Consider the following 11,697-nt stretch of genomic DNA (forward strand, 5'->3'; position numbering starts at 1 on the left):
GTAGAAAGTTTAAGAACCATAGTAAAATCTTAGAGACTCCAGATCCGGCAGTTTAAAAATAATAGTGACCATTAATTATCAACCTATTTACCAAATCACCTCCCCTACATTATCTTAGGTCTTTTCAGAAAGCTCTACAAGAATTATTATTTCCATTTTGCATATATGAAAACTGAGGATCAAGGAGGTTCATAATTTTCTCAAGATCACCCAGATAATAAGTGCTGAAGTTGAGATATGGATGGAGGTCTATTACTAACATCCAGGCTCTTCCACTCTGCAATACTCCCTCAAAAAATAATGGAAAGGGGGGCTGCAAGGGGCAAGTAGAAGTAATACTGAGAAGTATTGAGGGCACAGCTTAGAGTGAATATCAAAACTGTTGTATAGCATCAACCTTCGTTAGGTAAACAGTGTTTCACACGAGCATAAGGCAATTTTTGAACCCGAGCCAGAAGCAGATAGTGACTGCTTTCAACTCTGGTAGGGACCTAACTGGTGAGGATGGTGGAAAGGCAGGAAATAGAGGGGAAAAGTGAGCCAGGAAAAAGCTGTTAAACTAAGAGAAAGGAGATAGGTTGTATACACAAGGACACATGGTGGGCTAGAAGAAGAAACAACATGAGAGAAATGGAAGGATTATAGGCATTAAAGAGAGAGTGAAATCTCTGAATTTAAGATTACTTGCAGATGAAGGAGTTCAATAAGGTTTGACTGGAAAGCAGAGTTTCTGAAACTCTTAAGCAACTGTTTAATGATTTTTAGGCTTTTGCAAATACCTAAAGACAGTGTTGTTTGTATACCTTAATTAATTCTCGTGACACCCTTAAGACTTCATAAAAGATTATTGCAGTTTTTATAAGCTAAAAGTGTATAAAATGAATCTTTGTTATCTTGAGTATTGATGTTTCAAACTAAGAATTTTTTTATCCTCACCCAAGGACATACTTATTGATTTTAGAAAAGTGGGAAGAGGTGAAGAGAGAGGGAGGGGAACATTGATTTATGGGTTGCTTCTTACATGCATCCTGACCAAGGACATAACCCACAACCCAGGCATGTGCTCCAACCAGGAATCAAACTGCAACCTTTTGATTTATGGCACAACACTTCAACCAACTGAGCCACACAGGCTAGGGTCAAAAATTTTTTATATTCCAATTTTTTGATGTTATCATAAGTTTATTAAGGGTAGACAGTTCTTCATCTGCTTTTGAAATTCTATCAAATATACTGAGTTTCATGCAAGTATTTTATATTTCATTCAGTGGAAACAAAGTCCAAAATGAAGAAAATACAAACACCATGTTTGGCTGGATCAACCATCATTGCAGACCTTGGACAGTGTGGACCACAAACAATGATTTTCTACTGCTACAACTTTGCTGACAGGTTTCATCTTTGGGGGAAAAACAAATTATTCAAGATTATAAGTATCATGTTAAAATAATTATTTTTTAACCCCACATTCCACAATGTTGAATCCAAACAAGCTATTTGAGATTATTATGCTAATATCTACCTCAATTTACCAACAAATTAATGCACAAATTTATTCTATTTAACTACAACTGCCAAGATTTGAGAAACTCCTCAGCTAAATATTCTTTTTGGACCACTTAAAGTCTCTAAAGCAATAGAAGATCTTGACATTGCTGCTTGATTGACCTCTTAATAAATTTAATCTGTCTTAATTTGACTCAAAAAATGTAAATACTATGGAATAGCAGGTCATTGGGGGGTTTCAACAGAGACAAATCACTAGCAAGATTTGCCATGGAATATATATATATTTTTTTTTAATTTTTTTTACTGTGTGGTTGCCTCTCACTCGCTTCCCCCAACTGGGGACCTGATGTGCAACCTAGTAATGTGCCCTGACTGGGAATCGAACCAGCGACACTTGGCTCACAGGCCGACGCTCAATCCACTGAGCCACAGCAGCCAGGGCTCGGAATATATATTTTTAAATGGCAGTTTAAAATGGTGTATCTGATTCCAGAAGTAGCTTTTTGAGGCAATGTGGGGTGTAGTGAGGTCTTTTGTCAGATACAAGTATGGAGTACCATGGCCAGGGCCAAAAAGTGCAGAAGGTCATGGTGCAGCTCATCAACCTCATCTTCAGATACTTGCAAAATAGATCTCGGATTCCGGTGTGGCTTTATGAGCAAGTGAATACATGGATAGAGGGCTGTATCATTGGTTTTGATGAATATACGAACCCTGTATTAGATGATGCAGAAGAAATTCATTCTAAAACAAAGTCAAGAAAACAACTACGAACCCTGTATTAGATGATGCAGAAGAAATTCATTCTAAAACAAAGTCCAGAAAACAACTAGGTTGGATCATGCTAAAAGGAGATAATATTACTCTCCTCCAAAGTGTCTCCAACTAGAAGTGACTAATGAAGCAAGAAATTGTTGAGAAGCAATACAGTTTGTGTTTTTTAGGTGTTCTTTGTTGTGGGTGTAGTCCTTGAACATTCATTTATATCACTTTGATTGCCTTTTTGTTATTACCAGATGACAATAAATGCTGTGTGATTGTTTTTATTAATAAATAAATAAATAAATAAATAAATAAAATGATGTATCTATTCCAGCCAGTGTTGAAGTGCTGTGTTGTATAAGCATGTATCATTCAACATCCTGGAAGGTTAACTCAGAGTGTGATCCCCATATGCCAAGGTTGTGTATTCAATCCCTGGTAAGGGAACATGCAAGAATCAACCAACAAATGCATGAATGTGTGGAACAACAAATCGATGTTTCTCTCTCTCTTTCTCTCCCGCCTCTTTCTCCCTGCCTCCCTTCTCCCCCTCAAATCAATAAAAGTTTTAAATGTCATTAATGATTATGAGAAATGCACTCCCATAAATGAGAAATAGGCTCTATATACCCCAGTTCCACTGTAAGAGGCAAACTTTTATATATGCACAAATATTTTAAGAGACATTGTTCTTTCTCATCTTTCCTACAAGCATAAAAAGCAGTAAAACTTGGTGAAGGCTGAAATATGTTTGTCAGGTTTTACATTTCAAATTCTTGAGTATTCCAGATTATCTTCTAAAACTAATTTTGTAATATTCTTGTTTGCTTCTTTTTTAAATATTGAAAAGAAACATATTTTTACTACTCATCTTGAAAAATTAATTCTCTTCCAATCATTAATGCCACATTAAATACTTAAAACACCCATGTAAATTCTTTCTCACAGTGAAAATTTTACTTGTTGAACTTTTTAATTTTATACTACAATAAAAATTTATATCTTGAAATAAAAATATATGCTCTCCTAAACTGATATTTTACACATGTGAGTAATGAAACGACTTTAATTATTCAAAAAGGAATAGTAACTTATTACCAATAGAAACCTTCCCTTCCCTAAAGATAGAAATGATGAAGCAAAATGATCTTCAAAAGTAAAATCAGAGGTTTGAAAAACGGCAACTGGTTTTTGGGTTGTATGATATGGGGGGAAATGTGACCTACTTAGAAACATTTCTTCAAAGAACAGATTCTTAAAAATTTTATAAGCTATCATTTTCACATAGTTTTCATTTTTTAATTTGTTCTTGTTTTTCATTCACTTTCCACAATTTGGCACCAGAATCAGTGAACATATTTCTTCTGTGACCTAGAATGGACTTAGTATAATATACAAATGAAAATTTTGAAGTTCATGTATTTTACATTGGAACAAAATCCATAAATACATAATGGAGGGAGGGTGTGTGTGTGTGTGTGTGTGTGTGTGTGTGTGTGTACTTCTTAACCCAAAACTTAGGAAAATTATAGTTATATTGATTCTTTAAAACTCAGTCTAATTTATATATGATAGAAACCATTGGTAAATAAAAATCAGCACCATCACATTCGAATACTGCCTTTATTCTTTATATACCATTTATAAGGTGAATGGAACTTCCTTTATTGCAAAACTATTTTGACAATATTACCTGTTAGGATAATACAGAAGGAGTTCTTTTTGTTTGTTTGTTCGTTTGTTTTATGAAAGTGCTCTATTTGCTGTAAAAATTTGCTATCATATTGACAAAGCAGGGTGTTAGAGAAAAGAAAGTTTTATCCAAATGGGATATTTTGGCCCTGAGATCAAAGAGAAGAAAGTCAGCAGTAAGAGACACAACAGAAGCTCCTCTGAGTAATGGTAAATTATACCACTGGTTATGCATTCAACAAGTGTATGTTTTTCACTCACATCACAGTCCAAATCGGTTTTGCCAACTGGCTTCCCCTGGTAATTTGGGATCTGATTTTCCTTCTTGTGTTACTGACATCTTCCAGAGCCTCCTCAGTGTCTTCCACATTCAGCTAATTAATGAGCAATGAGCAGAAGGAAGAATTACACAGGATGAACCAGGCAGATGACCTGACCTAACTATAAGGGGATCAGGAAATCTTGTCTTTGGTATGCTTATGAAGACAAAATGGGGGTGGTAAGCTTTATGGTTTGAACAGTGTGCCCCCTCAAAAAAATATGTTAGTGTCCTAACCTCCAGTACCTTAGAAAATGACCTTGTTTGGAGATAAGGTCCTTATAGAGGTAATCAAGGTCAAATGAATTTATTAGCATGGTTCCTAACCAATCTGACCAGTGTCCTTACATAAAGGGCAAAATCTGAACACAGAGACATACACAGACACAGAAGGCCATCACATAAAGAGACACGAAGAAGAGACAGCCATCTACAAGCCAAGAAATGCCCAAGGCAAGCAAAGCTTAGGATGGGCCTGGACCAGATCCTTCCCTAGCACCCGCAGAGGGAGCATGACCTTGCTGACACCTTGATTTCAGGCTTCCTGCCTCCAGAACTAAACTGCCCAGCTTGGGGCACTTTGTTACCGCAGCCCTAGCAAACTAACAAAACGAGCATCTTGTTGGTCTATGCTACCCTTCATGTCTGATGAATAGAAGCTAGATTATTCAGAAAAACCTTCCCTCATTAAAAAACCAACAAAAAAATTCTAGGCAAAATATTTGCAAACCTCCTCAAAAGCATCAAAGAATTGACCAGATAATAAAATACTAGGTCAAAATTTAAGGGAAGTGATGAAGCCAGGGTCCCAGAGCAACATAGCTACTTTTGCTTTGAGGCCATCTAAGATCTGAATATAATGAATGTGAATTTTGACAGGTCTTCAGGTAACAAGAACAAAAGACAAGGCCTAGAACCTTCTGAAGTTGGAGAGTCTAATACAGCTTTGTCTAATAGAAATATAACTCAAGCTACGTATATACTTTTAAATTTGCTAATAGTCACATATTCAAAAGTAAAATACTGGTGAAAGTAATTTTAATAATATATTGATTCAACTTAAAATTTAAAAAACATTTCAATGTGTAATCAATAGAAAAATGTATTGAAATACACTATTCCTTTTTTTGTACTAAGAAATCAACATGTGATCTATGTTTTATACTGACAGCATCTATCAAGTCTGACCAGCCACATTTCAAGTTCTCAACAGCCAATGTTAAATTTGACAGCATAGGTATACTCAAATTAATAGGCACATATAATCTAGCTGCATAAAGAAAACCCGACTATACACAATTTGTAACCATTAAACTTTAAACAAATAGACTCAGCTAGATAAAAGGATTGGACTTTCACTTATACCAGATGGAATGACATTCACCAAAGTAGGTAAAACCTATGAAGGAATAGTTGTCAAGACATTGGACTCAAGCAGTGAAGAACAGTGGTTCCTGGACACAGTAAACAAATGAGGTGAAACTTCTGAAAACTCAGTGGACTGTCCAAAGAAATTTCCAGCTGCAGTACATGAAATAAATCCACATCAATTCCAGAATGTTCTCTGAATTGAAGAGAGGGACCTGAGAATCAGGGGAAGTTTAGGCAACTAGAATTCATAGCAGAATGTTCAGGAGAGGACAGCTGCACTGTAAGCGAACTCCAGAGATCTGTAGAGGCCACTTAGACCAAGGCTAAGTACTGACCAACAAATTATTCTAAGGAACTACCTGAGTGAGGTCAAGAAAGAACCATTAGAAAGTTCACCTGTGGAGCAAAGAATTTGTTTTGAAAGAGTTTTTTGATTACTGATTCAATTTCATTAGTAGTTATTGGTCTTGAATTGATCATTCCCAAGTGACAATAAAAAAAAAAATCAAACCTGTAATTTGGCAACCTAATCTTGAGGATATTATAATTAACTCTGAAAAAGAGACCTTGCCCAGTGATAGTGTAACAGGAATCTAAGGGTAAGATTTAAGGATACTACAAACTGATTAAAAAGCAGAAGAGAGAGGGGGAGGAGGAGAGACACAGAGAGAGAGAGAGAGAGAGAGAGAGAGAGAGAGAGAGAGAGAGATGATGATGATGATGATTTTATAATAAATTAGTTATATAAATCAGGGGACATAGATTCTTTAATGTAAAATTGAAATAGAACAAAAGGAGATCAGGCAGCCAAAACAAACCCACTAAAAAGACATCTACAGTTCTCTTAAAATCTGTTACAAGAAAGAAAAAGGGGAAACCTACTCCTCCTTCTAAGGCAATAAAATATAGAAAGTTCCATATGAAATAAGTGAGAAAAGACAGAATCCTAAAAACAGTTCCCATCCTAAATATCCTCAAATATCCTCTGTTATTATAGGATAAATTAAAACCATTATGGTTTAGCCTACATATACAAACATCCAATAACATAAAAAATTATCCCACTAATAAAGTAACCCCCAATCTAGATGTGGAAAATTGTATTACTTTCCCATTTTACAAAGATAAGTTCAAGGTTCAAGGCTCAAATTTCAGTAAGTTTAGTACATTTTATAAGGAATTAAAACATTCATGTAAAATAAGACAGTACAATATCTTAAAAACAATTAAGGACTTGCATAACTTCATTTGCTTAAAACATCAAAATATATTTTTGGCAGGCTGTTTTGTTCCTCATTTATTTTTAAAGGTACTAAAGATAATTTTGAAACTATCCTATCACCTGAAAGTTGAGTTCACTAGTAGCATAAACTGTTTTGCTATAAAATGTAAGAAAAGACAAATTTTCAATAATTTAAAATATTGAATATTAGCCAGAAAAGCTTACAAGTGGTCTTGTCAGGTAAGATATTATCCTTTATTAACTAATGGGAATATGACTAATTATAAAATGTTTGCTACCTAAATAAGACAAGTGTGAAAAAACCATGCCTTTTAAATTCTAAAACCTTAGCATTCTAGTAAGAAAGACAGAGTTGTACATAATGCATGAACCAATAGCCTTAAATGGCCCTGTATCCTGGTCTGCCAAGGTGTTTTGTTGTTTTTTTTTTTTTTAGTCAGCTAATTATTCACAATCATTTTTAATTTTCTCTACTCCAATAAAATCTCCAATTTCCCTCATAAGTTCCCCCAGATCTCCCATTTCATTTTCAGCAAGTGATTACACCTCCTACCTAGCAAAGAAATTACACGTTATGAAACAGGGACTCCAAGTCCCTGCATGGAATCTATTTACCTGCTTGTATCTCTGTCCATGATTTCCTCCTGGTTTACTGATAAAATAAGGAAGGTGTCTGTCCTCTTTTCTAAGATCAGCATCGAACCTGCCAGAACTGCTGTTTTAGCAGGAACTCTCTTAGCTACTTATTGTATTCTCCCCTTGCCCCATTTTCCATCAGTGTTATGCAGTTCAACTCTCTTACCTTTAAAACCTTCCCTAAGTTCCTCTCTAGCTACTGTCCTATTTCCCTTCAGAGCAAATTTTCTCTTGGGTGTGCCTTCCTATTCACAAGTTCCCTTTCCTCACCTCCTTCTTAACTTTCTGCAGTCTGGGTTCTAATCTCAAGTACTCCCTCATGTTCACTAAAGTAATCAGCTATACTCCATAATGCTAACCGTAGCAATTATTGTTCAGTTTTCATCGTGCTTGAATTTTCAGCAGTAAAAGCCAAAACAGTGTATCAGTCTCTTCAAAAACGCCTTTCTTGTAGTTTTGTGTCATGCATGCTCTTGTTTCTCCTCCCACCTCCCTGCACACTGCCTTTCAGGACCCCCAAGTATTCTCTTTTGCCCAAGCTCCCAATGCTAGAGTTCTTTAAAACAAGGCCTTAGCCCTCTTCTTCATTATGCCAATAAAAAGAATTAGTCTTTTATAATAATAAACAGTAAATGGGATGAGAGAATAATTTTACAGAGAAAAACACTGAGGCTCAGAGAAGCACAAGGATTCACCCAAACATTCAGGAAAACATGTCCTCCCCAATCCTGCTGCTTCATTTGGAGAGACCTCTATTAGAGTAGTATTAATGGCCTCTTTCCATAGCTTTACATATTCCTCTATATAGAAAGAAGGGATATTTCTGATTGGTGGATTTAGAAGAAGAAATGGGGCATGTTCAGATCCACCTAATTCTTTCTCTCTGCAATCTGCCTGCTTAGTGAAATGAAATACTCATCTACTCTTCCATGACATAAATGTAAAGAGACAGGCCTTCATGGTGAAAACCTCTTATCCAGCTAACCTATGACTGGTTACTGAAATAAGGGGAATAAAGGGTGAAATCAGAGAAAGTTCCTTGAGCTAACACATGTATTATTAAGTTCTTACAGCTTTGAAGAAGAAATTTTATTCTCTCACTACCTGATATTTTTATGTTTCAGTTGGTTTAGAACAGAGATAAAGAAAAGGATTTTTATGTATTGATTATCATATAATACTTGGATCAATATGACACAAATATATAGACAGGAATATACATTTTAAGGCCTCCATAACTGATGAGACAAAAAATGAATTAACTTTGTACAGCTAATAAAAATACCTTGATCTTTAAATTCTTAAAATAACAAATAGATGGATATTTGAGCATCAACAAATAAGAACAGTCATGGATTGTAACTCATTGAATAAAATAAGAATCACAAATTAATGTTAATAATAAATGTATAGATAGATAAACAGATAAGGGAGAAGGGAAGGGTCTTTTGTACATAAAATATCAACTGATATAGAAGGAACAATGATATTAGAAAGTCACCATTTTGCAACCATCAGAGTAAATATTTGTTCAGGCAAAAATCATCCATTAATGTTAATCAACTTGGTGGAGATGAATGAATTTCATGAAGAACAAGATATTTACACGGTCTCCAAATATCTCCCCAGAAATCACGTATTAGTTACAAAATTAAAAAATAGTAACTACACAGTGGAGAAAATGGAAACACCTTAGTCAAGTGTCAAAATCAGCATCCCCTATAAGGAGCAAAGATTCATTCACCGTAGGATATACTACCCTGAGCATGACATGTCAATACTTCTGTGGTATTTTAGCAAAAAATGTGTAACCTAAATCTAATAATGGGGACACATAGCCAAATCCAAGTTGAGCAAAATGCTACAATGTAATTGTCCTGTATTTTCATAAACTGCCAACGTCCTGGAAGGCAAAAAACAAGGCTGAGGACTTGCACTACACTAAATAAGGCTAAAGAGGCATGACAACTAAAGGCAACAGGTGATTCTGGACTGGGAAATAGTGTTATCAATGACATTATCGGGATAGCCGACAAAACTGGAATATGGAATACAGATTAATGTGTTAACATTAAGTTTCCTGAGTTTTATGACGGTACTGTGATCATGTAAGAAAATGCCCCTATTCTTAAGAAATGGACTTTAAAGTGTTAAAAGATATAAAGGCAGATAAAATCAACTTTCAAGTTAATTAAAATATTTTTTCAGAAAAAAATATTTATGTGGGAGTAGAACAAATCAAATGGGGCAAAATATTACAAACTGGTAAGTTTGAACAAAGAACTAGGATTTCTCTGTACTATGTTTGCAACTTTTCTCTAGATCTGTGATTACTTAAAATAAAAACGTTTTAAAATAGTAAGTTGATAAATTAGAATCATGTTTTTCATTAAATAATACTTTTATATATTTCCTTAGTAAAATCATTTTTAATTTTCAAAATGCATTCACAAACATTATCTATCATGCTTTTATAGCCAGCTAACAAATAGAGACTATTGTTTCTGACAATGCATAATGAGCAGAGAAGCTAGAGAATATTTGTCCTTGGCCTCATTGCATGAGTGGCAAAGTCCAGGGTAAAACACATATATTTTAACTCATTGTCCACTGTTCTTTCTACCACATTGCTCCTTAATGTCCTTGAAAATAAAGGAATTTTCAGAATCACCTCAAATATATAAGTACATTAAAATTTTGGATTAAGAATACAGTAGTCCCTCTCTATATCACGGTTCACTTATCGTGGCCTCACTGTATCGCAGGATTTTAAAAAATATTATATTTAATTATTAATCATGGATTTTTCGCTGTATCGTGGGATTTTGCAGTACTGTATATGTATGTTGTTAAAGTTACATAGGTTTAAGAGTGTAGAATATGTTTAAGAACATAAGTAGTGTTTATAAAAGTGTGGAAAAGGTTAATAAGGGAGTGGGAAAGGTTAATAAGGGACTGGGAATGGTTTATAAGTGTGTGGGAAGGGTTTATAAAGCCTTAAAATATATATAAATACCAAAATAAATGTAAGGTTCCTACTTCAAGGATTTTCACCTCTCGCGGGGGCATCTAGAACATAATATGCACAATAAGTGAGGGAATACTGTATATGCAAAAAATATTCAGTTACTGCAAATATTTCTTTACCTCAGAGAGTTTCAAAGACCAATATATGCATAAAGTTAGGTCAAACAAGTGTTTAATAAAGATAAATGAAACATGACCCAGAAACATGGCCTATGCTACTATCATGTGATATTCATAATTGTATAAACATTCACTCATGTATACCAGAATTGCAATTGTATTCATATTCTACTCAGATATGCAAATAAAAATGCTGTCTCAATTTCTAGAACTGATACACTCTTCTTAACCCCTCTGGGTAACAGGGAAATTTAAAATTGTTGATTAAGAAAAATTCTAGGCTCTTCTACATTCAACATTCTTCATTTCGAATACTTGTTCAGTTTAAAGTTTAGCTCTATATTTGGTATGTTCAAATAGCTCTTTTGGATGACTCAGTGGTCCTAAGGAAATGCTTAATCTTTGAGAGTTGGAGCGCCTCATCATCTCCTCCTCAGATGGCATCTGACTGGGTGCTGGAATGTGAACCATCCTCACAATGGTCTGGGTTGGGTATTGATGTAGCAAAACAAAATCCAGACTTCTGCTTGGTTTCTGAGGGGTGAGGCCGCTTTGGTCTGCTCCCTGAGCAGAGGACTGTGAGCTGGTTTGGGGGTTCTCCCATGAAATTGTAGCTTTACTCTCCCTATATGTTTCTACAATCTCTTATTCTAACCTTTAGTGTGAACCTGGAGGGTAAGAGACTTTGAGTTGGACCACAAAATAGCCAAAGAACACTGGCATCTGACCTCTTTGCTAGCTCTTCCCTCCTTCCCCTCACTCTTCTAGGTCCTAAAGCAGTGGACTTTTATTTTCCTTATTTGTCATAATTGCCCTCTCACATCCCTTCCAAATTTACAGATTTGTGACTCAACTCCAGGACCCAATGCAGGGAGAAAAATGCAATAAAGAATCATGGAGTGGAGGCAAGAATGTCTACTGTACCCATTACTGATACATTAAACATTTAAGTATGTCTCCTAGCTAGATGTGAGTCCGGGACTGAGATAGAGTGCATTTTGCTGGTGCTATAACAAAA

General features: G+C 35.2%; 1 protein-coding gene across 1 annotated transcript; it reads left to right on the forward strand.

Moving 5' to 3' along the window:
• Nucleotides 1-2,057: 2,057 nt before the first annotated feature.
• Nucleotides 2,058-2,463, forward strand: LOC150007694 (small nuclear ribonucleoprotein E-like). The gene is made up of 2 exons (XM_090280629.1): nucleotides 2,058-2,225; nucleotides 2,270-2,463. Exons 1-2 carry the CDS (start codon nucleotides 2,058-2,060, stop codon nucleotides 2,396-2,398), a joined length of 297 nt encoding a protein of 98 aa, XP_090136755.1. The 3' UTR covers nucleotides 2,399-2,463.
• Nucleotides 2,464-11,697: the final 9,234 nt, after the last annotated feature.

The sequence above is a fragment of the Furipterus horrens genome, unplaced genomic scaffold, assembly GCF_987537825.1.
Source record: "Furipterus horrens unplaced genomic scaffold, mFurHor1.1.pri manual_scaffold_6, whole genome shotgun sequence".
NCBI lineage: Eukaryota > Metazoa > Chordata > Mammalia > Chiroptera > Furipteridae > Furipterus > Furipterus horrens.

What these genes read in the sequence shown, in the direction of transcription:
- LOC150007694 (XM_090280629.1), top strand. Translation starts at nt 2,058, where the DNA reads ATGGAGTACCATGGCCAGGGCCAAAAAGTGCAGAAGGTCATGGTGCAG. An exon ending in TTGATGAATATACGAACCCT is followed by an intron (nt 2,226 to 2,269) that starts GTATTAGATGAT and finishes AACAAAGTCAAG; the next exon opens with AAAACAACTACGAACCCTGT.